Here is a 27,753-nt window from a genome sequence, read left to right on the forward strand (position 1 = left end):
ATACCACTAGACAGGTAAAAAAAAGGGTCCTTTTAATGAAGTACTTGCTGTTTAAGGACATTCCTCGAAGACTTCATCAGAGATGTTTTTTGTTTGCATTTGTAGGGACTGATATATTCTATTTCCAGGCCATGAGAAAAATTGCTTTAGAACAAAAGAACAAATGACATCTGTATGTAGTTATGTTTAAAAGGCAGGTGTGTGCTCCTTATTAGAAATTCAGTTCATGCCCCTCCCCCCAAAAAAAAAATAAAAAAATCACAGTAGTAACAATGTATAAAATATTCTTGCCGAGTAGCTTTCAAAGATGAGCCACTTGGGGTTTCGCTCTGTTAAATGACAGGAAAACACACTGATAGACCAGTAAAACATTACACTCAAACTGAAACAGATACTAGTCTTTTTGTTTAGTTTTTATATTAGGGAAAGTATATAGGAATGTTTTGCCCTCAACCAGGACTATAATCTCATTTTTCCTCATCCCTCCAAAACATTATAGACAAGCAACACTTAAATTAGGTCTATATGCTTACTATTAATGAGTAATAAATGAAAAACTGACGTAGTACAAAACTTCACATCTTTTTTTCCTTTCTCTCAAATCTATGTCTACACGGTGTCTTTCACAGAAAGAAGAGAATACATATATAATCTTTAATAGTGTGTAGCTATGGTTGAGTAGCAGCAAACGAAGGGGAAGGTGTCGTCATTGGATAGCCACGCCTCCATGTGGTGTAGCAGCAAACGAAGGTGAAGGTGTCGTCATTGGATAGCCACGCCTCCATGTGGTGTAGCAGCAAACGAAGGGGAAGGTGTCGTCATTGGATAGCCACGCCTCCATGTGGTGTAGCAGCAAACGAAGGGGAAGGTGTCGTCATTGGATAGCCACGCCTCCATGTGGTGTAGCAGCAAACGAAGGGGAAGGTGTCGTCATTGGATAGCCACGCCTCCATGTGGTGTAGCAGCAAACGAAGGGGAAGGTGTCGTCATTGGATAGCCACGCCTCCATGTGGTGTAGCAGCAAACGAAGGGGAAGGTGTCGTCATTGGATAGCCACGCCTCCATGTGGTTATCTTTGCCTCACGGCCCAGGCTGTCACCTGCAAGTCTGGTCAGGCTCCAGGATGGCGCTTTATAACAAGTCTCGCGCAGAGGGTCTTTATTTTTTCTCCAAACTGAAAACCCGTCGAAGCCGATGACCCAGATTTTGCGTTCTGGTTCTGATCCTGCCATCTATGCCTGAAGAGGTGCAGGCCTGCGGTTCGTGCTAAATTAGCTGAATTAGTGAAGGGCGAGAGAGCAAAAGAGAGACAAGGGCCAGAAGCCACCGCTTTCGGTGATGGATGCAGTTACATGTTTTTGTTTAATCCCCAAATTTCAGGACAGTTGCTGTGTCAGAGAGGAACTGATTATAAAAAGTGCTGCGAGCGATCAGGAACGGCAAACGAGACGCACACTGTGCGCCCCCAATAGCAGTCCCCCAATGGAACCCTGCCTCTTTGCAAACCTTTTGCCTTCTGCTTCAGCCCACAGGATAAGACCCCCTTATGACTCACACATCTCCTGGGAAGGGGATGGGTACCTGGGCCCACCTGCAGGAGGCGCTGCCGCCACTGTTTCCTTAGCAACAAAGTAAAGACCACCATCCATCCGCAGAAGTGCTGACTTTTCAAATCTCGTTTCGTTTGCCTGACGCCCTTGTCGGTTGTTCTGTCACCAAACAGTTTGATAAAACATGTGAAAAAAAAATGCAGCTATCCTCAAGATTTAAGCACATAACAAATGTTTGGCCCAGCTGATTAAATCTGAACTTTGTTTTATAAATGCGGTTGTGGTCAGTTACAAACTACAACCAAAAAACTTATGGGTTTCGGCAGAGCGAGGTAAGCATGCCAGGAACTGATCAGAACAAAGGTGAGAATTTTAAAGAATGGAGAACAAAACAAAACTTTAAAACACCACAACAATACATTCACACAGGTGCAAGTGCATTCGTACCCAAATGTTAGTAGCTGGTTAACACTATGTTTTATATATACACAACATCCATTCAATCTCAATACTGGATAACACTTACATATTGAAAATATAATGTTAAAAAAAAATTAAAATAAACGTGTGCTTTTGATGTGGGAGGAAGAAGTTGCAAAAAATAATGTTTGATGTGAACGTACCGGCATTCAAGTCAACTAATATGAAGCAAAGAAGCTTTCAGAGGGCAGTGGAAGTTAAGAGCAATTGGGACTTCACTGAAACTCACTGGGAAATGGACTCTTCCAGGTAGAGGGAAGAAGGTTTGCGGGTATTTGGGCATGCTGCTGCAACCTGGGATTCATGGAGACCTCCTCAGGCAGTTTTCCTCACATGAAATCACACCATGTGTCACAAAAAAAAGTATGTTTTTAAGACTCTCTCAAAACCCTTGTCTTGTAGTCTCATTTGCAATTTACGCCATGCTGCACTCCCGCTCCTAATGGATTGAGCCCTCAGATCCTTGATTGAGTAGCCGCCATACCTCCCTTGCTGTGGTCATGAGTATCGACTGATGCTCCACAGAGATCGTGCCCACAGGGCTTGCAGCCTGAACAATGTGGTCACCCCAGGAAAGAGGCTGACTCACCCCCCACGGTGCCCCACGGATGACGAACGGCCATCATCTGGGTCAATAAAGTCCGTGAAGCCACTTGATGGCCAACAGTTTGGCCAAAACAAAAAGATCTTACTTCTCCTCCTCACTGCAGGTGACCATCAACCCGAGCTTGGAAAGCTTGTGTGGGTCATTTCCCCTTTTCCCTCACCCCCTCCCTCCCCCTGGTGAAACGGGCCTGCCTGCGAGGGCAACCCTACTTGCAGGTGTGCACGTCGTAGATCCGCACGCACTCCTGGCAGCTGACGTAGCAGCACCAGTGGAAGATGCAGTGGCACTTCTCCTTGCGCCTCTCGGTGCGCGTGTTGTGTCCACGGCCGCAGCACAGCAGGTCGCAGCCGTCGATGCCATGCGACGTCAGGTTGCAGGCACGGTCCCGCGTCCCAAAGGATCCAGTCTCTGGATTGGGCTCGCAGAAGTTGGGCGAACTCTCGTAATAGACCAGGTCCCGTTCGGTGGGCGGCTTGAAGTAGGCGTACTTGGGTCGCAGTGTCTCCACCCAACCCCGGGACTCGCGGTGCTTCTCCACCACCATCTCAGAGGCGCTGTCATACTTGTCCTTCAGGTAGTCGCCGATGACCCGGAAGTCCGGCTGGGACCACCAGCAGGTCTTCACCTCGCAGCTGCCCGACAGCCCGTGGCACTTACACTTCAGGTGCATGTGGTCGCTGATGGACTGGAGGGAGACGAGGACCACGAGAAAGGTTAGTCAAATAATATCCATAGAAGAATCATGTGAAAATCAAGTACAGTGCCAGTCAACTTCTTAGGCAACATTAACGACGGCCTAGGGCATCATCTTCTGAGGGGTGCCGACTTAGCGAGCTCTACGTACTCCTCACGCCAGGGGTTGGGGTGACTGCCATCGGTGAAGCTTGCCTAAGGCTCCACATGGACTTCACCTGTCACTGTACCCTTTGTTCTAGCTTATACCACCACAACTATTTAAGTCATAGTTTATGCAACAGATCTGTAGTGTCCATACTGCCAATACTGTCATGCCACACCCCATCCCAAGGGAAGCTTTACTCAGACGGTACACATAATCTGCTCTCACAATAGGACCCACAGCAGATCCTCAGCAAAGCTCATCTTGTTATTTTGTCATGCCGTCCTGTCTGGCAGTAACAGTAACCTGAATATGGATGTGGATAATTACTTTCCAACGTCCATGCAATTGCATAAGCTTTTGTGGGAAATCAAAACAAACAATGTCTTTGATATACTCAATTCACAAATTTAAAGCCAAACACTAAACCACAAAACTACACGTAGGAATATGCACATAGTTCTTAATTGCCCAATGAGTCTGAATAAAGCATTGAACAGAATTCTTAATTAGCTATAATTAGTTAGAGGGGTGGAAGAATCTCTGATGCTGGTAGAAGCGTGGTAATTTCTAGAAGCAGAGTGCCGGTCTTACCGTGCGGCCAGCCTCGTTGTTATGGCGATTCATAGCGGAGCGGGCGTCAGGCCGGTTCTCCCGTGCGTCGGCAAACTCCCGGGACACCATGCTGCCGAACTCAACATCCTCGCTGCAGCCGCCCCACTTCCAGCCCTCCCCGGGGGGGCCCTTGTGCCGCGTGTCGCAGCCGCAGATGGTGGCTGAGCCCTCGGCGCAGGAACGCGTCACGGCAAAGGCCACGCCGGCCGAGGCAATGGCGTGCACGAAGGCCGACTCCCGCGTGGCTGCGGACAGAGAGGGCGGTGAGACTCGATCGCGCCCGACGCCAGGGAAGGTCCCTGTTTACGGGTGTGGTATTCCTCACCCTCTGTCTCTAAATCAATGAATCAATAGATCAGTTTAATTGATTGGTCCCTGAGGGAAAATATGGATTAATGAAGCTACTAAGAATCTGCCATGGAAGCCAAAAGTCTTTCTTGATTCATTTTCAGAGGTATGTCAGCAGATTCAATTAAGAATAAAGTGTCACTGCTACAGGGCAACTGGTTAGTTAAAACGTTCAGGACCAGGATTGTCCACTTCTGGTCATTTTTTTTTTTTTATATTCTTTGACATTCTGAGGTTCAGTCCTATAATTTAACCACAGTACCAGGAATAATTATTGTCTTGCAATAAAACATGACTGTGGACCATCAGACAATCAGTACAGTGGCTCATGTTAAATACTCATAACGCCGATGACACTTTGATAGGCGCCCTGCTTCTGCCCTCTCTGCTCCCCCGGCACCAGCAGAGTCACCGGAGAGCAGGAACATCCACAGACATGACAGGACAAACACAGCTGACAGAGGTATAATTGAGTGGCCTTTACACCCCAGAAAAAGCGGCACTCGAACCAGGCAGGCAATGGAAACGGCTAATCCATGGTTTGGGACTAGTTACCATACAATACACACGGATGACTTTGTTTTTAAATTGATTTTAAAGAATCGTTTATATTTATTTGAAAGTGTAGGCAAAACCAATCAGAGCTTCATGCCAGACTGTTTTCTTTTAAGATACGATCTACAGTTTCTCCCCTTTATTCGTACTTGAGCCTTTAAAGCTACACATCTTTACAGTACGGGCGCGCTGGTCTTGTACGGTCTTGCACGGCTTCTGCACGCGCTCACTCCGCGCGAACGCAGAGGGGAAGTCGTGGCAGCAGGTTCCGACTGGCGGAAAGACCAGCGGCGCCGTGCTCCGCGACACTAAAGGGGACCCCCGCCGGATCCCGTCTCCCGCACGGCCATGGGATCCGGAACCGCTGTGTCCGTGGAAACCCTGAGCCGGATCTCCCCCGGCGTTCCCTGACAGCGGAAAAAAGAACACAGTCACGTCTGCCCTCACGACCAGCATGTCGCCCTCTGGAGGTGCAGGACGATTAAAAATTAATTATGGGGGCAAGTGCGGCCACTGACCCCCCCCCTCCCACCTCGCCCCCACCTGCTGAAGCGGAGGGGGTGCGCTAATCCTGAGCTTCCCGCAACTCGCTGATGTGGCCGGCCGGGAGGGAAAGAAAAAAAACTTGGGGGGGGGGCTTCTCGACCCCATCCAGCCGAGCGGTTAGGTGGCCGGAGGTGTAAAAAGACGGCGGTGAAAATCGCCCATTCAGCTCCGATTCGAAACCGTCCCGTCGCTGCCTTTTAATTATCAGGAAGCCAATAAAGTGTGGGTCAGGACACGACGGAGACGGCGGATCCGAAAAGGGCCAGAAAGAGGGGAAGGAGAAAGGAAAAGAAGATTATCCGGGTATAGAAGAGAGCGGTGGGGGGGGGGGGATGTCCAGACACCTAGGGGAGGGACTGGGCCTACCTGAGAAAGGAATGTGCCAGCGGGCCTGAACTGGTGATCGCTTCTGAGAAGCTCCCCCCCCACCTCTCCCTGGCGGAGCCCAGCATGGCAACCCGTCCACATTACCTGCTGGGGGCCTGAATCCCCCATTCTGCGGACACTGTCACGCCGCGTTACGCCCACAATGGCCCCAGATATTTTATATGAAATTTGCCCTCGCCGGTGATTAGTGGGGACCAAGTTAAGTCATAGCAACAGAAAACTATGCATTGGCTGGACCCTGCTTGTGGGCAGACGGGGAAATCCCTATTCAAACGGTTTAATAAAACAATCTAAAGGGCGTGTGAATGGTGAAAAGCACTTTCTCTCTGGCTTAATCTCATGGTGGCGGAGATATTGTGCTCCAAGCAGGACCCAGCAGGGAGTGCACTAAGGTCCCCCCATCAAGTCTATTTACTGCACTCCTCCTTTCTTTGGTGCAGAGTTAATGATATACCGGTGTGCTGCTCTCCCCCCGGCATGGAGAAACATGCATTCTATGAAAAGGAGGGCCCTCCTATCACATCCTAAATGGTAACAGTTTCTCATCTAAAGGTCAGAGGTCATAACCGGAATTGCCTGACCTTTCCTGGGCTGGTTAAGTTGGGCATCACAACTCAGGAGCATGTTAAGTATCTATTTATATTATATTATATTATATTATATTGTATTATATTATATTATATTATATTATATTATACGTTTATATTTTTTCCAGATAAATGATGTCTGAAATCCAACATCCAAAAATGTTAGAAAAAAAATAAAAAAATTCAAGTTATTTCTGTTATAAGTAAAAGAATCAGCATCGCAATTCACTTTGTTGCTGAGCTCCACCAATGTACCGGTGGTGTGTGCATTCACGGGCAACATGGAGCAGAACTTAAGACAGATAGCATGAGGAGAAATAAAATGACGTAATAAAGTTCAAATGGGGCAAAGCTGTACAATTACTATAAATAAATATAAACTTAATGGGAATGGAGATGTACTGACGACTGAAAGAGAAAAAAAATTTATGTTAAATTAAATAATTCGTTATAATTCTGATTTTAGTCCAGCTACTCTTTCAAATTTGTTATTAAGCACTTAACAAATAATGAGGTCATTTCCCTCTAATAAACCTCATCCAGTGAGTAATTTCAAGAAATTAAGAATTCCTTAGCCAGGAGCATTTGTATGCATAGTCACTGCAGCGACAGACAGCACGGTATATTCCGAGTGGCAAAATTAATTAAATGAATTCTAGCACTTTCAGGCAGGGGGCTGTTCCACTGCAGATCCGATGTGCATTAGCTAGGTATGGCGGGGAAGTGACTGACAGCACACTGACTTAGGAACACGCATGTGCACAGGGAGCAGAAGAAGGTGACAAAAGCCACACTGTCAAAGCATTGCCCCAAAAACGAAACCTTCATCCTTATTTGAGTTTGTAAGTCTACAAGTAGAAATTAGCGGGAGAACATTTTAAAATGAATTTGAGAAAGTGCTTCTTTACACAGCGTGTAGTTAGAGTATGGAATTCACCCCACCCCCACCCATTTTCCAAACCGCTTATCCTACTGGGTCGCGGGGGTCCGGAGCCTATCCCGGAAGCAATGGGCACGAGGCAGGGAACAACCCAGGATGGGGGGCCAGCCCATTATAGAGCACACTCACATACCATTCACTCACACATGCACACCTATGGGCAATTTAGCAAGTCCAATTAGCCTCAGCATGTTTTTGGACTGTGGGGGGAAACCGGAGTGTATGGAATTCAATTCAATTCAATTTTATTTATATAGTGCTTTCAAACACAGTGATTGTCACAAAGCACTTTGCATTTAACTGGCCAGAACAGTCCGGAATAGTCTTCCTGCTAGTGTAGCACAAGCTAAAACCCTGGATTCCTTTAAACCAGAGCTAGATAAGATTTTAACAACTCTGAGGTATTAGTTAAGTTTTCCCCAAGCGAGCTTGATGGGCCAAATGGTCTCTTCTCGTTTGTAAATTTCTAATGTTCTGTAGTTTGTGGGGTCGAAACGAAGGTCAAACATAAGAGATGCATCTTAGGAGTTTTAATGTGTTGTCATGATCGACCTGAATGATTTTGCTAGCTAGCGTAAATAAAACATTAACACTAATTGGACTGTCTGACTCAGAATGTCATCAGCAAAAAAGGTAGATTACATTAAACAAGAGTTAGTTCATAGTTAGTAGCTCAAGCAGTAGATAATCTGTGTAGAATGTGATCAGCAGCTGGAATGGGCTATAAAGTGCTCACCTGACCTACAAGGAACTACACAATGGTGGAGACCTTCTCAGAGCATGATCAACCATCTCCAACATGGCCAACAACTAGCTTGGGCTAATCCTCCAGCAGTAAGCCTGCCGGCACCGTGAAAGACAAGACATGCTCCGTCCCGAACGCAGTGGGCCTGCTTGAGGAGGACCACTGCGTTTTGGCATGGAGTGTATGAAGCCCCCATGGAGGTGTCCCGGACTCCTACTGGACAGATCGACCAGAAGACCCTAGAAAAAAGTCTCAGGTCAGGATTGATGTGTTGCTGCCTGAGATCAGTGGATTACAGACACCCCAAAAACGGGTGAAAGCTGCAAAAATGGATACTTAGCCAAAGGTTGCAAAAATGTCATGAGCTCTGGAAAGATAATAACCTGTTACATAGGGCTGAAGTAAAATTATAAGGTACATAAGTCATTTTTGATATAAATGTATTGCTTAGCAACAAGCTAATGCAATGTTGAATACGCGCTCATACTGTATTTGTGTTCCAGTAATGAGTATGATTGACCAGTAGCCAGTAACTCACATAGACAGTCAAAACAGCTACAGCAAGGCTAAATCATGCCTAAAGATTTGAACAGATAAAGGGAGATAAAGGGGTGTTGAAACTCAACCTGAAGTGTGAATTTCATGTTTCTTTCACGCGTTATTTCCACTCACTGTTCCTGTGCACTTTCAGCCGTAATTACTGCCTCATTCACCCCTAAACAGCCATTTTCTTACATTTGTTCACTAACAAAAACAATGCTTAATTTACCTTTGTCATTCACCGGGAACTTCTGTGTTTAGTTTAAATATACGTTCCAGCCAGAGGTATGGAAATTCCCAAACAGGAATGAATGGAACTCCTACGCATCTCTACCTCATTATATATGTTCTTGTCGTCATTAATCACTGTCAACATGAACTGGCAGCCATCATTATGGTCTTCACGGTGATGCCGCTTTATACAACACTCATTTGACCTTAATTAGGTGTGTCACAATATTCCACTCACCATGCCATGTCAGTACTGTCAAAACAAGAAATGTTTTCTGTTTTATTTTAAAGCGCAGTGTTAATGAGGGTGAGCACAGTGATGTAGCAGTGCCGAGCAAGGGGCTCGAATCCCGCCTCTGCTATGTGTGCGTGGAGTTTGCAGATTCTCCTTCTATCGCAAATGGGCTTCCATCAGGTACTTGCAATTCCTCCCACATCCCAAAGACATGCAGAGAGGCTAACTGGTACCTCTAAATTTGCCAGTAGAGTACGACTCTGTATATCCCCTGTGTTGACTGGAAGAGGGCTCCAGCTCCCCTCTAACCCAGACCAGGAACAGGTAGAAGATGGATGAATGGCTGGACGAATTGAGAATGCAAATAAAATTCTGCACTGTATGCCTGCTGAGCTCAGTTGTCTTTCATTGGGTAGCCTTGACCATGTGACTGCTAGGACTTCCTGTCTGTGGTAATTGGTAAACGAAGAGAATCCTGGCTGGCTTTTTGTCCTGTGAAGCCCGACACTGACACGCCCCCCCTCCACTACTCTTGGATTATCCGATTGGAGGAAAGCATCTCAGAGGGTGGAGCCGCACGGACATTTTCCCCACGTGGATCGTGTTTTTAAATCTTCTCCTCCTCCAAAGCCTAGTGTACATTTTTCTTATTCTTGTTTTGGTCCCCCTGTCCCTTTAGCCCCATACAAGCGAGGTCCTGATGTTCTTGATGCTCTTTTCAGCTGCCCTACAAAAAAGGCACGGTAAAACAAACAGGCATCCACTGGCACAGCAGACCGACAGACATGTGGGGACAATGGGGACGCGCCGGACGAGTACAAGCATCAATCAAGCCAAGTGAAATGAAAACTGCTAATACTAAACCCCATCAAAGGATCAGGGTTAGACTCATCCCCTAGTGACAAAGAGCTTAATCTGCCGGCGCTGACCTTTCACATTGTTAGGGGCCGTGGTGACCTTAATCCAATCAAAATGATTAACTAAAGCTAAGACCAAAAAAGCTGACCCCCCCCTCCCCACACACACACACACAAACCATGATCTCCCTCTTGCAGTCAAGTCTCTGCTATTTAGAGTAGGGGGCGGCAAAGTCTGGGGGGGTGGGGGGTAGTGGCTATTTACAACACAATGGCACAAGGCTGTGAACCCATATCATTACTTGTCTACTTGAGCTCAACCCTTCTCCATCAGTGTAACAATCGCTCGAGAGTTTATTAAAAGCAATTGACCCACCCCACCCCCCCCCCAGGCCACCCCGTCCCAACAACCCTACCTCCTACCGTAGTATACATTAGTCTTTTTTCAGAGCAAGTTGACAGGCTTACAATTCACCCACCCCCATACCCGACTCCGCGTCCCGCCCACTCTGCAGAGTCCTGTCCTTGGCTGCCTGGTGGCATATAATGCAGGCCTGCGTCGGCCACAGCCCTGTCACGTGCAACAGTTAACGTTTACACCAGTGAAACGGGGCAACAACAAAACAAAACAGCCGCAATAAGCGCACTCGCAACAAATCAGCACGAAGTATATTTACGCTTTCCGTCAGATGTGTGCAATGCTTTTTAACTACGGTTCTGTATGTACAATCAGGAAGGCAATAACACATTTATTTTTTTTTTTATCTTAATATTTAACACCTTTATGCCTGTAAACAGAAGGTCACTGGCTTGAGCCCAGTCTGTGGGTCTGTGAGCGAGACCCTTAACCCCCAGGTCCCTGGCTGCCGCTATGGGTGGCTGTCCTTCATGACCAGCTTGCTCTCACCTTCAGAGAGCAAGTTGATGGAGGTTTAAAGACAATTTAACCTGGATACTAATTTGGGAAATGAACCGGTAGATGGATCATTTTGTTTTGCGTTGGAATTTTCTTTTTTTGTAGCGACGATGATAAATCCTAGCCATGAAAATGTTAACTTACAGGGTGCCATTTTAACAGTGAATCCAATGCACCGTGATGAATCCTAATTCAACTAAATCCGAACTAAAACGCATTTTGGCATTTAGAGATTTGATGACGCATTTAACAGTCCTCATTTAGTGCTGATGCATATCTGATACCAAACCAGGGTGCAAAACATTAGTATAGTAGTAGTAAGATAAATGTAGATGCAGAAACCTTTTTTTTGTGTGCTTTGATACTGGTTATACTGGTTTTTGAAAGGCCAAAAAATAACTGTACACCCATTTACTGTATGACTTTCTATAACGCAAAGGCTAATGTGCGGTTCCCCCAGTACTGACGCCCCTACACTAAAATACAGATTAGCATATGTGCTAACACAAGTTTTCTATCCAAACATCTTCCCAAGAGACCTTAATATGACCCAATATACCTTTATTGCTACGGTTCCTGAAATAACCCCTTAGGAATTTACCAAGGGTGGGGGTCCAGAGGGGAGGGGGGGTATTCCAGGGAATTCCCTTCTGAACAGAATGCTGTTCTCTGGCCCTATGTGTACAAATGCATCACTCTCATCTATGGAAATTCATCATAGCTGGGTGGCAAATCCTGACTGATGTATTTAAACTAGGATTTAACATCCCTTTTCGAAACGATCTGCAAAAATAATCAAACGGCGTTTGCCATCTAAGACAAAACAGACTAAATATACTACTGGAGAAAGACTCGCATCGCTGATATTCAAAGGGGAACTAAGTTGGCAGGCAGCTGAAGAGAGTGGCGTGAAAAGGGACCCGTTTGAACAGTCAGGCTGGTGGTTTTCGTGCAGATACAGCAGTCGCCGGGGGCAAAAATCACAAGCAGCAGTGGCAGGTGAATTAAATTGGACAAATTATATAGAATGCTTGAGAATCTGGTTTTATTTTGATATATTTAGTGTTGTAATTTTAAAATATTTTACTGATTTTACGCATTTCTGTTCGAGGCTTCCTTTTCTGCAAATCACCTGGAACATTCCAGAAGGGCTCGAGCGTCTCGACACTAATGACGAAACTCCGAAATGCAGCAGCCTGTCCTTTTCATCACCAGACATTCACACTCTCGGTCCCTGTCACGCGTTTGTCAGTCGTGCGCATCGTTAAAATGCATCGCCCGAGGATGCATGCCGCTTCCAGAATTTTGGCGAGTGGCAAACAGGCACGTGGATGATGGTCGTCTTTTTGTCGTCGTGTTGGTTTTTTAGGACATTGTTGTAAAATCGATCCTGACGCTGCCCTTTCTGACATTGTGTCCTTGGGTAATCGCCTACTTATAACCTGAGGGTCCCCTCGGAGCCACACAAGAGGCTGCATCCCCGGAGCAGTGGTGGCCCAGGCTGCAGTAACAGCATACCAGCTGCATAAAACGGGGACGCCCCCCCCCCCAATCAATCATCGACTCCTGGCCGTCAGCTTCCTCGCTGTTATGTGGCCCCCAGGCACGGTCATGCAGATGGGGAAAAAATTAGGCTGAGGAATCTGCCCTCGTTTTCGTCTTCATGATTTTGCTCCCCTCTTCAAAGATGTAGATGTGGTATCCAGTCTGGAGTATCTCAGCACTGATTTTAACTACAAATTTGAGGTTTGCAAGATGGATAGTGTAAGGTCAGGGACGGATTATGGGTTGTGTGGGCCCCTGGGCAAAACGTTCGCGAGGGCCCCCCCCCCACCACCACCAGCACCACAACCACCACAATTCAAGGGCCCTTGGTAGCCAAACTCCCTCCCTATAGGGTTAGGGGCCCTTGTAAGCAGAGGATCAAAGAATGTAGGCCCTCTAAAATAGACAAACAAAAATACATTGTTGATAAGCGTTGCAAATTGTTTTGGGCTAGGGGCCCCACGGGCCCCCTGCACCCCAAGGGCCCCTGGGCAGTGGCCCCGCTGGCCCGGTCCGTAATCCGTCCCTGTGTAAGGTTAATGTGTACCGTGGCTCTGCTGGACAACTCTACCCACTACCTATACTACCGGGCCATGCAGATGAATCATCTTCGTTACTATATTGAACAATTGGATACTCTCCCGTCTAATTCTATCACTAGATGACACTTCGCCCATGAATACGCCGCCTGGTAGTTTATGCTGGTGGTCATGGTGACATTGTGTTCCTCAGACCCAAGGAGAAAATGAAATGCCTGCATTTTGTAATTACAGAAAGCATCCTTCTGAGAATGGGATTTGTGGTACCTTGGGGATCGAGCCCTAGTTCCTCCTGACCCCATCAAAGTGTCCTTGAGCAAGACACTGAACCCCAAATTGCAGGTTGGCGCCTTGCACGGCAGCCTCCGCCACCGGTGTGTGAATGTGTGTGGATGGGTGAATGTCAGGCATAAAATGTAAAGCCCTTTGAGTACTCGTAAGAGTGGAAAGGCGCTATATAAATGCAGTCCGTTTACCACTGTAAGCCATCACTGCTTTCCCTTCACTCCTGTCCACAAAACCAAACATGTCCCTCCAATTTCTAGACTAAAAGTAAGACTTTCAGAGTAAAACATACACTCTTAAGGCAAGTGACTTTCAGGAACAGTAGTCTCACGACACTCCATAACATATGAGCTCTCCTGGTGACCAAGCAGCTAACTGCTGCCTCGCTGAAGGCCACACATAGCTAGAAGTGACAGCTAAGAAATGAAGGAACCGCCTGAAGATCTGAGGTCAGGTTTAACTAGCAGATTAAGACAAACCCAGAGAAACACCTTGTGTTGTGAAGTGCGAAGAATAAACAAAGCTGTCAACAAAGCCACTGCTTCTAGTCTTCAGTGGTGAGTGTCAGCTGTGTCTCAGTGTCACATAAATCTGGACCGATGTAGGCCATACAGAAACCTGGAAGTTAACATTACTATGCTAAACTATACTATACTTACTATTACTATACTAAAGCTCTTTTGAGTAAACTGTATCCCCCCAAATATATCGCTCTACAAAAAAAGCTTACAGCACCAGTTACTTTTGTTGTTCTGTCAAAAACATGAAAAAAAAGTGCTTTGTGTGTTTAGGCACTCAGAACGGGCCCGAGGTTCTAACCTTTGTCCAACACGGGCCCGAAGATGGCCAGGTTGTCGTTGATGGTGGTGCAGTTCCAGCGCCGCCCCCGGAACTGATGCTGGCACTCCTGGATGCCGATCTTGACGCCTTCTGCCACGCTGGGCATGATCTCCACGTAGTTGCGGCAGAAGCGTAGCTGCTTGGGCACCAGGCCAGGGATGGAGCCACACAGGATGGGCTGGGTACCCAGAGAAGAGTATTGGTGGCCCACAGCGAGAGACCTGGAAGGGTGGGGCGGGGGGGGCAGTCAGTTTATCAGACAGATGTGTGTCAGGTGCACCGATTAATCTGCACGTCTGTTTCTTCAGGGGACTGTCTGGGCCTCTGTGGATGGATTAAAACCGCAATCCGATTTCATGCAGAAAAGTCGGGCCTGGTCTGACATGAAAGCCCAGTGTTAGCCAAAAGCCATTTATACACCTCCGTTCGTAAGTTGGAAGCTACCCCTTGTAATTACAGGATACCGCAACCTCTTTAATGCCCATGCACTGAATAGGCCTTTGGTTTAGAATAATGAGATAGGGGGGGGAAACGACTTAAGGTGAGATAGCGGGAGCTGAGCATCAGAAGCCACGGCAATGCTGGTTTAAGGATCCGACCTTCTGTGGGTGATGAGCTTCATGATCGAACTTGCTCAGGCTAAAAATGTTTGTGTGTATTAGCAGGTCGCTCGTCTCCATTACCTTAAAAGGCAGCCTTCTTTCCTGTGGGCAATTTGTGACTAATGTCAAAATGCTGCTAGTTTGTCCATTGTTCCCAGACGGGACCTCACGCTACTATAGTGCTGTTTTTAGATCTTCAGGAGTTGTTATGTCCTTAATGTGCCACAACTGGGGTAGCATGGTGGTGCAGTGCTTAGCTGCCTCTGGGACCAGGGATCGAGTCTCTGCCAGAGTTCCACGTGTGTGAAGTTTGCATGTTCTCGTCATGTTGTGGTGGGGTTTCCTCTGGGTACTTGCTGGGATTAGGGATTTTTCCCATAGTAATTAATGGACGGTCCCCATAAAGATATGAGTACAAGCGTGGGGGTGTATGCGCCCTGCAATGGGTTGGTGCCCCATCCTGAGTAATTAATTCCCTGCCTTGTACCTATAGGCTCCAAACTCCCCCCAACCATGGCTAGGACAAGTGATTACAGAAAAAGGATAGATGTGTCATTTACATAGAATATATACTGTGTGCTGGAATACCGTTTGCTGTGTCACCTTACACTGTGTCCCTTTAACTCTATGTCCCCTTACTCTATGTCCCCTTCCACTGTGTCCCTGAACACTATGTCCCCTAAGCCTCTGTCCCCTTACACTGTGTCCCCTTGCGCTATGTCCCCTAAGCCTGTGTCCCCTTACACTGTGTCCCCTTGTGCTGTGTCCCCTCGATCTTATGTCCCCTAACCCTGTGTTCTCTTATGCAAGTAAATCAGGGGTAATATAAAATAACTGATTTTTCATTTTGCTATTTCTAAAAGGAACTCGCTCCATTTGACTTGTCTGACTTTGCTTGTAGTCATTCTGATATAATTTCCATCAACTTTGGACTTCTGACATATTTGGCCTTGCTATCACCTTAAAAACGAGATTAGTGACTCAATTACTGGACTCAACACAAAGGAACTAATTGAAAAACCATAATGAAAAGCCATATAATAACATTTTAGAAAAGTACATATGAATGTAGATCCGGTATTTACATGCAACCAGACCTACTACTGTACATGAATACATTTGAATGCATTCTTCACCATATTGCTCACTGAAAGGTTCAAGTGCACAAACCCCACATGCAAAATGTTCTTCACTTTCTTCACAAGAGTTACTTTAGGTCATTCTCCCATCAGAACTGCAAGTAATTGTCTGCAGTAGACTTCATTCATAATGATGCCCAAAAACTGGGGCAAATTACAGGATGTCCCTCCAAATCTCCTGGGTGTTTAACAAGCTGCCTGTGTACAAATCATGCTGAATATTTCCATGGGAAAATAAATAAATCGAAGCTGACGCACACGCTGATAAAGCATGCTAACAAGTGTGTGTACGTACATACGGGTCACCTCCAGGTTGACTGTGCGAATGGTGAAAAAGTAAAGGTTACAAATTCTGACGTCGGCTCGTTTTCCTTTATGAATCACTAACCTTTACTTTAGGATGCATATAGAACAGTCATTCCAGCACATTCCTATTCCAACCTCTTGTCCTGAGCAAGGCCTGGAGGGACTGTAGCTTTCCCCAGGCAGCGTGATTGGGATGCCAGTCCATCGCAGGGCACAGTATGCATACACTACTGGGAATTTCAAGACACCAGTTAGCCTAACTGTCCCTGGCCTGCAAGCTGCAAAATCCACATAGGGAAAACATGCAAACTCCACCATCAAAGGAGCGGAAGTGAGATTCGAACCTGCAACCCTGGAGGTGTGCGAGTTACCATACCTTCCTAACAACCATTTGAGGATATCCAAACTGGTTTAAATCTCGAACTTGAGTTTTGAGCAAAAATACTTTAATTTGGTGGATAGAAATCTATTTTGTGACCATAGCCGTTCTTGTTTCCTGTTGACCATGAAGCTTGGAGGAGGGGGGGGGGGGGGTCGTCACACTGTATCTCTTGAGTGCACCCCTCCCACTCCCAAACCTCTCATCCTTCATGTCTGTTATCATTATGATCAGTTGACTAAAATACTGGGTTGTGCCATCCATTCATTTTTTTATTTAAAAAAAAAAAATTATAATCAGGCTTTACTTACAGTACAAGATAGCTTGCAACAAAACTTTGCAAACTTAGCCAGTGTCCTGACTCAGAAATTAATGCGTTAAAAACACAACGAAAAGGCAGCAGTTTCCAGTCACAGGCACAGACTTTTCAAAAACATTATATCTCACCTGATATCTCAATCTGTTATGCTCATTCCTGTATCTGAATATTTCCAGTGCCACGAGTTTGAATAAAATCTCACAAGCCCATGATTTTTTGCAATTAGGATTACTACTAAAATATTCAGCAATACAAAGACGATAAATGTAAGTTTTTGCTTGTTGTCGCATCAAAGTAATTTGTAAAGAGGATCTCCCTTTTATTGCACCACATCCACCTTATCACATCCCCACATCCCTTTTCTCATCCAGACAGACTCCTCCCACTTCCCTGCTCATCAAAGCCCACCACGCCCATCTAAGCATACGCAGTCAGCTGATCCACGGGTTCGCCCTGATGTCACACAAATTAATGCTGGTCCACATCAACTGTCACTAATAAACACAGCTTAAAAGCAGACTGATTCATCCAACGTGCACTGAAAGGGTCAAATTTTCACGCCGGAATTCTCGTTACTGTACACGGTCGGTGGGAGTAAAGGCCAATTTCTATAAGGTGATTGTCAGAGGATTACAGCAAGAAAAGGTCTTGAAAGCATCTCTCTTGTATTGATATTAGAGAAGGTAAAAGCCAGTTTTATCTTGGTCTTCAACCGCATAAAGTGATTGACAGCAATAAGATTATCAGGGCAAACTATGGAGTTACAGACTCATATACATGGGAGAATGTGTCATGGAATAGATACAATTGTGTACGTGGTCTCATCCTCTCTCCTTTCACATTCCTGGAATGTTAACACTCTTTGTTATCAACTTAGGCTCTCAAAACAAATTACTGCAGAAAAAATATGGCGACAATAACGCCCTCAGATCACCTACAAATCTCTAAACTCGTGCAACATGCAAAACATCAAGTCCCATATTTGACTTGGGCCTAGGCGGTTTAAGTCATGGTGCAGTCATCTCATTGGCTCGGGGGATAGCGGGGGAGACTAGGCCTAGCCGAAGCAGTAAACTGCCGGAGCTCTTCACCAGGAGGTGTAAATACGTAATCACCAGGTTTCAATCCAGTCCGAGTACCAGTCAACAGCATGTTGCCTATCAAGGGCTATAAGTATTTGTGAGACTCACTTCCGGCATCACCACGAAAGCCAGGTGTGGGCAGACTTACGCAACTGAACGAGTCTACTCTCTGCTGACCTCTGTAGCTATGTTAAGAGGTAATCACTATTGACCCCAAGCATGCTGGAGTGTGACCTCTTGCACTAATTGCATCTAAGAAGGCATTTCCAAGCCCGGAGACAACGTGTGCTGCACTTCCTCTTCAAACTCAAGAAGCGTCTAATCCATAGTGCCAAACAAACCGGGTGATCAGCTTTTCCATCCTGTCATGTTGCATGTTGAACTAATCATATAACATCGTGCTGTTCCTTAAATCATGCCGAAAGGTCCTGAAGAAGGTATGCTGAAGCAGTGGGTTTGGCCTTGCATCTCTGATATGCTCCAAATTGCGACGTTCCATTGCATTTGAAAAAGTGAAAAGATGCCGCTCCTCCCTACATACTTTGATATCTAATTGTTAAAATGTTAAATTTAATTGTTACAGTGAACACATCGTACCACAGGACAGTCAGCATTTGCTCCTTGTTATCAGGAAACGTATATAAGGAAATGTTGTGTAATGTGAAACTTTTAGGCGTCCACGACTAAGTCATCCAAAGAGAACCAGCAAAGGATAACAATTTTCAATCAGGGATTTCACATAAGACAAGAGAGAGATTTGTAAACTACCTAGGTATGACAACGTGACCTTTCTGTAGCCTTCTGCACGGCCTACCTGGGACTCTGCAAGAAGCTTCTTGCAGAGGAACGAGCCCCTATTACCTTGTCTGGAGTAGAGTTCATGGCATAAACATGGGAATTATTGAATCTGCGGCAAGCTAACCACGCTAATCGGACGCTTCGGCTATGAACGTCCCGGGCTTCAATCCGCACATGGAATCAAGTCACGGAAAGATGTAGCGTGACTTTGTTTGCCGAAAGACGGCTTCCAGGTGAAGACGTAGCCAAAGTAAAGTCGATAATTAATTGGAGATGTGACACCAACAATCACCAGTGCATATACCCATAAAAACGGAAACTGCTGAGATGTGCTGAAAGTTTGAATTGGGGCATGCGTTGAGTGAGGGAAACAGGTGCGTATGCAGTAGCAACACTCTGAGGGCAATGGTCCATACGTGAAATTATTTCACTTTGACGTTTCTTGTGTTACTTCCATAGGGAGGTAATGAACATTCTGAGAACATTCCAGAACTCAGTGGAAGCCCTTAGCATATAATCAATTGCAGTCTACACTATTTCATGGTTTTCCATTGGTGCACGTACAGAGCCTGACGGTAGCCCATTCAGATTGTCAGGTGATGTACCATATTATATGTGTTTACCCATAATGAAAGAGAAAACCAGCGTTTTCTACATCACATGGTATCTACAAGCTCGCCATGTTCTGCGGCCGTTGCATCAGTTTACAGATTTTGTGCCTGGATTGCTGAGTATTTATGAATTATGTTACGTACGGCCTAAAAATGACCTACCAGACGCTCTGCACGCCCCGTCTCACAGCAGAACTGCTCTGGGCCGCCCCTCGGTGGCACTCTTGCCTGTTAAGCCGCGCTACCCTGCCGCCGCTGTGCTTGTGCACCTCCCCAGTTTCCGCAAAGCCTCGGCCTGGCTTTTGATGTCGAGCAATTAAGAGATCGAGAGGAGAATTGCCTTTTAATTCGAGCCTCAGATTCTCTGTTTTCTTTTTTTTTTTTTTTGCCCTCTTTTAATTTGGAGTGGAACCAGCCCGTGGTTTAATGCATACTTTAACAAGCCCGTGCAGAAGCCCTGAGAATTACCCCTTCACTCGTGGCCCCTGGGGCCATGGAGCCAACTTTGACATCAAGAGGGAATGTTAGAGAGAAGGAATGTGCAGTGAGCCTCTCACCTCCAGGTATTTGCCTTGCGAGGGGTGGGGGGGGGGGGGGTGAAGAGGGCGGGGGGGGAAACCCATTCACTCTGTCCACACCTGCTGTGCCACGGCAGGTCTGCAGGCTGGGGTGTTTTTTTTTTTTTTTTTTGTGGGGGGGGGTGTTTAAATAACAGCCGTGAACGTGGCCTGATCGAGACCCGCGTCTCTCGCAACGGGCACCCAGAGGGATGTCATCTCCCTTCAAACAACGTTAAGAAGACACAGGCTTAACGGAAAGCACCCTCTAATCCTCCCTGAATCCATATCAACTGCCGTGGGCCCGAGAGCCTCCTATTTTCTGGAGCCTCGTCTGCCAGTACATTCCGCGCCTAGCCTGCCCTTTTCGGGGTGAGCCATCATATTCGGTACAGACAACGCAGACACTGCGGCATTACACGCACTCTGCTGATAAGCTGGAACCGGCTGAGGGGTAAAACGTGGGACCGAAACGCCATCTCTGCGTCAGTATGTCGTTTGTTTGACTTGCTTTTTCTTCGGGCCAGATTAGATCAACACGCTGACCCGCCCGCCAATCGCAAATCATAAACACAGAACTTGATGGCTTTATTTCATACCCAGGGGCTGGGTGCTTTGATCAGCTGGAATCCTGCCATGCAGATCGGGAGCCGTGGCGATTGAGAAGATTGGGCCTTTTGATTTAATCTGGTCCTCGAAACTAAGACAAACTACCCTGGGAGAGAAAGGATCGGGATCCAGTAAATGAAAATGACAGGAGTGTCACTTACAAAAGGAAATTGCCTGGCAAGTTGTCCTGCTAATTTGTTCATGACGGCACTGTTAGCATACCACACCATCGTCAAATTCCCTAAGCAACAGCATTTAAGCAATTCAGGAAAAATCATACATCGCTTTGCTATTAAGAAGGTCAGCAGTTCTTTGACCTTTAACAATGACAACCATATTTCCCAATAATGAGTCACATACAAACTCCAGATTTAACTGTATCCTGGAAGGTGTCTAATGTGTTTTATGTGATATCCACCAGTCTCTATTCTTGTCACAACACAGTTAAGTGAATTCATTATAGCCCAAAATAAACTACTCTGTGTATTTCTGGAAAAAGATTCACTTGAAAGTGACCAGAAAATGCCACTGGATTCACAATCGTAAGCCGTGGGAACAATTGAGGGACTATAACTAGACAAATGTGGCGAATGTTTTTGAAGTTACTTGACACCAGTTTTAGGCAGGTAGTTTGGAAACAATTAGGCTAAACCTGATTCGTCTTGGTTCTTCTGTAACACAAACTGATGTGTCGCCCTGTGGCAAAAGAAGCTTTGGGAGGTTTATTTTGAGATTTCAGCCTGGTCTTTCAAGTTTACCAGCCTCCCAGGACAACAGATCTAGCTCTTCTAGACTGTCACCTTGAACCTCGTGTCTTTTGTTTGACACGGATCTCCAATGGCCACAGTACCTCTTGTTGTGATAGGAGAGGTGCTTCTTGGAAAGATATGACTAGATCTGTAGTTTAACACGCTGCAGCGTCAGAAGAAAAGGCACTCATCAATCATTTGAATATTTTGCCTAATATTTCAGTTGCGGTCCAGACATAGAATTTAATCTTCTAAACAAGTGTCTCCCAATCTGGTCCATATTTTTGTTCACTCCCAGCTCCCTTGTGTCTGGTAATGAGCTCAGATGGAGCAAAAACAGGGGCTGTTGGTCCCCGAGGACCAGATTGGGAAACACTGCTATAAACTGACAATACAGTGTAACCAACTTCACCCAAGTGGTCTGACGCGCTTCAGTAGGAACTGAGTGTGCATGCATGTTCCACATGTGCAACACCTGCTGCGTGACGAAGCTGAAGTTCTTATCCTGGGCTTCATACAAACCCAGATGTGACTCTTTCTGAACTTCACACAACGAAATGTAGTTATCACCTAATGCAATATCACCTAATGTTTGTATGATTATGGGTTAAAACATATCTGATCTCCAAAAGGATAAAACACAGTTTCGCTTTTTCACAATTCCCGTGCCAGAAATCCACACTCGCATATACATTACCCGTCTAGCTGTAGAGCAGCTACTGGCCACTTACGGCACAGCAGGCTGGGTCACACTGATCACGCGGGTCAGAGCCGGTCTGCGCGCTAGCCAGTTTCACAGCTTTGCCGTACGACACCAATAACCGCGCCCAGTCTGTGTTTAAGCCTGACCAGTATGCTCTGCCAAGGACCGGTACGGAATAAGAGGGGAGCATTCGGAATGGAGTGGGAGGTAAACGAGGGGGGGGTGGGAATCTGCGCCAAGACATAAGCATATCATAGCACAGGGCAGTCACTTTACAATAAGCAGGGCTCTGTGAATAAGGCCATTCAGCATTTGCCATGGAATTAAGTCCTTGTTATCAGCTCATTTAATCTGAAAGGAACAATAATAACTTCATATTTAAAGTAATTGCCTTCAAATTCCTGTCACTCCTGGAACAGGTCCCCTCCAGATTAAACCGCATTTGAGAATACCAATAAAATAGTAATTCAACACCCCCCCCCCCCCCCCCCCCCCACGAAAGATAAAACCACTAAAATTGCAATTTAGAGTTACTTCAGGATAAAACCACGATGGTAAATGACACCAAAATGATACCTAATTTACGCTGTAAAAACTTGTGAAAAATTGATTAGGGTTTTGTATGGGTTACGGTTGATGAGGCGCGCCGAATAAAACCATCTGGGGCGTTGTAAACTCCGCGTGAACATCGCCTCGCGACACATAGCAGCAGAGAAATGAAACGCTAAAAGTAGTTCCTTCGGAAGATTGTTTTACGGGGCAAATTTTTCAGCAGACTGGCCAAAAACATCCCTGTATGCAAAACCAGGATTTTATATTTTGAAACTCTAACTTTTTGACTGATAACCTAAATAGAGGATTGACAGCTTCAATTCCCTCTGTATATTTAATAAAACGAATCTAGAAATTCGAGATACGAGTTTTAAATATAAAGCAACATTACGTCTTGTTGTAAATATTAGGTTTTATGTTATTACATGTGGAGCAATAAATATGTGACAGACATTGATATTTTCTTGGAACACCTTCCCGTTTGAAGGGAGGGTTTGCGCTTTAAACTGTTCTTTCATTGCAAGGGCTTATGCTTTAAAGATAATACTTTTCCCTCGTAGACAGAATTACGCAAACCTCGAGAGTAAATTAATTTAAAAATGAGTTACTTGTCGACGCAGTTGTGCAAGGCTTCTGCTGAAAAACAGCGGGTTGCGTGAGTGAGGCTCCTTCATGCATCCTGTGACTAATGCATCGTCATGAAACCTTTCAACCCCCCCGGGACAGGACTGGGGGACTCCGATGCACTGCCCCAGAAATTCATAGCTGCGATGGCCGAATTAAAATTACCCATGCGTTATACGTTGTCATTATACCATAACAGCAATAGTTATTTTTAATAGTAGTAAAAATATTCAGTATGACAAGGAAGGAACGCGTGCTCCAGTTACTCATAAGGAATTCTATAATAACCAGAATTGTAATGGTAATAACGCAGGGAGCGTTATTAGTTTGTTGATAGGTAATCCTATTCTGAGTCGACTGCGAAAAGTCAACCCGGTTTTACGTGCTGTGGGCTGTTTCCGACGACATTCACACGTTATCGAAACCGATGATTAGTCTTACCTAGTATCACAGCGAACTGATTTTTATTAAGTTGGAATGCGGAATTTACACGATGCTGAAACTTACTTTTTTATTTCTTTTGAATTGCTGGGTGCATGTTTTGTGACGTCGTACAATCTTTGAGGAATCGAAATAAATGTCCTCATATTAATCAAAAAAAATATATATATATATTGTTCTTAAAAATTTGTTTAATTAAAATTAGGACATCCAACTGTTTAAAACAAAAACTGTAATTATAATCAGTCAAATGTCTGTATTTTTTTCTTTTGAAACTGACAACATAGCATATAAAGAAATTAATTAAGGTGTTTTTCTAGTTTTAAATAGCGAATCAAAGTAACGACGATTAATGTGCACAGATTCATAAATCGTGTCCCCAACGGCAGTGTGTCATATCAAAACAGCGTATACGAAATAAAACTGCATAAAGAAATAGCTCTGCCCTGCTTCAATATATCTGTCAACATACATACACGGTTTGGCTATATGAGTCAAGCTCGTCATAAGCTCTGCGCTTTAATGACGATAATTACATAACGCATTCTGTCTCTTGATTCGGTATGCGAGAGGAATTTGTAATGAGGTGTGGGATGACGGTGGCAAATAATTTTTCTCCTTATTATAATTTTAATCAAGTTGTGCATTTTTTGCTGATTCAGCGAATTTATATTTCAAGTTGAGCCGTCTTGTATTGCATTACATTTCAATTTAGTATATTTTGTTCGTATGCTTTCTTTGCGTAAAAATCGTATCACTTAATACAGCTCTAAAGCTTTCGGTTTTCATGTGGTCAAATAGTTTAAATACAAGTGAACAGGTGCATAATAGAACTACATTCTACTATACCAAATATTTCAACGTCTTTTCAGCAATAAAAACTATCGTCGGGAAATTAATCTTATTGTTAAGTTGTATAAATAAGGTTACAGTTAACAAAAATTGCTCTGCCCAACTTGTGTTTTACGTGAATCTATCACTTTGTAAAAAAAAATAATAATAATAATACACTCCATTGAGTAATTGTGAATTCTGTAATCATATAATCAATAGCTAGAATCCACAAAGGGAAGGTACAACTTACGTTTATTTACGATCATTTTTATTAATCCGCGTTGTATTCGATTTATTCATGACAGTTAGGCTACAACCACGCGCTCTGACAATCCAGATCGTTGTGTGTCTGAATGGTTGCATTTTGTATTCAAATACAGTACGTTTAAACTTCAAAACGCGTACTAACTACAATATCCATAATTACGAAAGCTACTAAAATAAAATGTTAACGTACGCGCGCCTGTGAAACCTAATGCAGCGCATTTTACATTACATTATCGTTAGCCTATTAAGTAGTAGTTTTATCAACACCTGATGATGCATTACAGAAATATATCCGTAAAATATAAGTCATCCGTAGACTATTGAGGGTTTATCTGCATGGTTTCGGTTGCTGTCTAAGTTCCTCGTCTACGCCTCCCCGCAATTCTGCCTTGTCCGTACAGGAGTAATCGGTGTATAAATGCCGTGCACCTGTTTTGTAATAAATATCGACAAGGTGGACCCTTGTCCAGACTGCATTCTTAACAATTCTCGTACAATCGCAAACACCCTTACCCAGCAGTGAAGTTAAGCATGCACCTAAATCCTGCGTTTTTTTTCATAACCATTGGTCGTTCCGTCTTAACTCATTCCTATCACACTTGTCTCTAGCCTTATTGCTTCTCGTGTTATTTCTCCGTACAGAATTTCACTTGACTTAGCTTTGTAATCACCTTCAAGTGTTCGTGTCAGTTTGCACCATTGTGTACTGAATTCGGCCTGTGTTTTCCAACAGGATCAAATAATGGTGCCTCTTTAAAGTGCCACACGATACCCTTTAACTGTGCATCGGCATAATATCGGATAACATCATATATTACTCGAGTACTGTACCTGTTAATACTGTTAAGAACGGCACCGAAAATTTATGCAGCAACTTTCACTAAAAGTGGAGAATCGGGAAAATCTAGAATAAAGGAAGAATGGCGTGGAATACTTGTGTAAAAAGTAAAAAGAAAATAAAACTTACCACCAGATAGGATAACTTGCCATGACATGCGTAAGCCCACAAAGAAACAGGAAACATCCAAGGTAGATCATCCTTGAAAAAGTTTCGGAAAACATTTTCCCCTCAGACACACGCACGCACACACGCGCGCGCACACACACGCTTGTAATGGAAAAAAAATCTCAATGCAGACGAAATCTTTTCTCTTGTCTGAATGTAGCTTCTTCAGAGACAGCCCTTCGCGACCAGTCAAGGCAGAACACAGGAGTCAAATATTAAAAGTTTAAAGCAGCTTGCTTTTGGGACCCAATCAGCATGTATTGCCAAAGGGGAAATTTAGATTACACTGTTCTCTAGCGCTCTCTTCCCCCGTGTCAGTCAGGCTGAACACACACACAGGAATGAGCTAATTGCAAGAAGATAGTGTTTTAGTACTCATTAGGACTTGTGGGCATCGGCATGCCGTGTGTGATATATAATGTTCTTTAAAGGCAGAAGGGGGGTTAAAGGGGAGGGGGAGGTGGTGGGGTTTAAATAGATATGGGGACCCCTGTGGATTGGGTCGCTATAACAACCTGTCCGGATTTCACTCCCAAGTCTGAAGCTGCTAAAATGCAAAAATATAAACGTGTGAATTGTGGATGTGCCCTATAATTTTATGTCCTTCCCTCCTTTATTTTTTATTTTCCTCGTAAAGTGCGCAAATTTTTAAAACCAAATGCCAAACGAACCTTTTTTATTTAAAGTATACACCTACAGTGCAAAAATGTTTTCCCCATTAATCTCCAAATAAATGTGTATTATTTAATAGATTAGTTAAATTGTACCAAATTCACCAATCGTATTGCATTGCACTACTAGGTGCGGGTTAGCATTAATTGGATTTATTGGGAAATTTAATAGCTTGCAAAGTAACACAAACAAAATACATTTTATTTGTGCTGTCGTGCAGAACATTGACATTGGTGTTTTCAATATAAATGCAATGTTTTATCAAGCGAAGGAGATATTCGTACGCTTAAACTGTAACAGACTGGTGGATTATGCACGGAGGGATGCTTCCCGGCCGCAAAATGAAGCTGCACGTGCGCGCATCCCTTAAGATACGGATCCACTGGCATCGCGCGCAACAATTTCAATGAAGGCTTTAAGGAAATCCAAGCGCTGGCATTTCCGTTATGCTTTATTCACAAATCAGCCTTCCGATGTGTTTAATTTATTTTACGTCTATGTAAATACCTTAAAATGTTTGGGTATTTATAATATAAATGCTTAAACCCAGTAAAATGTGTTTACTCAGATTATGGTAAAGACAATTTAATTGTTTTAAATAGAGTACAACGTTTGTTTGTAAGTTGCCAGCTAAATATTCTTGTACCAGTATGAAGGGGGTCGCGTGCTGCTGGACATTTCGTAGTTTTAGTATTGAGTCTGCGGCTTCGTGAGCGGCGGGATCGCTGTCTGGTTCTTGTCGGCCTGGGTGAATATGATTACGAATTTCCGTTTTGATATTCCGATTTAAGTTTATTTAAAACGTCAGTGTGTTTTATTGCCTCGGCGTAACGCTGATTTACCACTGATTGTAAATTATTTAGAAGGTTCAGGTTCTGTTCCCTGTGAATCATACCTCTCTATTAAACCAATACTCATAATACAAATTGAAACTGGAGATGGTTAAACTTCGTTTCTTAAAGCTATCGGCATTTAGACATATAATAAATCCAATAAATTATATGACATGTAAGGTGGATTGTTTTGATGATGCAGAATAAAATTTCCCAGTATATCCTCAAAGTCCATCATATTATGCAAACTCATAAGTTTACGAAATTTTGTGCTCTCTGGTATTCGCAAATTAGATTTTGTTTCGTAATGACAAACTAAACATTATGCTACATTGACTCATTGTTCAATATAAAAATAAAACTCATAACAGCTCTCATAAATCATAAAGACAATAATCTTTAAAACAGCGAAGTGACGAAATATACTAAACTACTGACAGTTTATAACAAATACAACATGCAGGGTCACGTAAACAACACGGAC

The 27,753-nt window shown here is 44.4% G+C and overlaps 1 protein-coding gene across 1 annotated transcript; it reads right to left on the reverse strand.

Annotated features, from left to right (window-relative positions):
* Positions 1 to 708: 708 nt before the first annotated feature.
* On the reverse strand, positions 709 to 26,087 carry wnt3a (wingless-type MMTV integration site family, member 3A). The gene is made up of 4 exons (XM_049011257.1): positions 25,726 to 26,087; positions 14,166 to 14,407; positions 4,070 to 4,335; positions 709 to 3,322 (listed from the first exon to the last, which is right to left on the reverse strand). The coding sequence occupies exons 1-4, from the start codon at positions 25,818 to 25,820 to the stop codon at positions 2,843 to 2,845; spliced, it is 1,083 nt and encodes a 360-aa protein (XP_048867214.1). The 5' UTR covers positions 25,821 to 26,087; the 3' UTR covers positions 709 to 2,842.
* Between the last annotated feature and the right edge of the window lie 1,666 nt (positions 26,088 to 27,753).

This window comes from Brienomyrus brachyistius, chromosome 4, assembly GCF_023856365.1.
Source record: "Brienomyrus brachyistius isolate T26 chromosome 4, BBRACH_0.4, whole genome shotgun sequence".
Classification (NCBI taxonomy): domain Eukaryota; kingdom Metazoa; phylum Chordata; class Actinopteri; order Osteoglossiformes; family Mormyridae; genus Brienomyrus; species Brienomyrus brachyistius.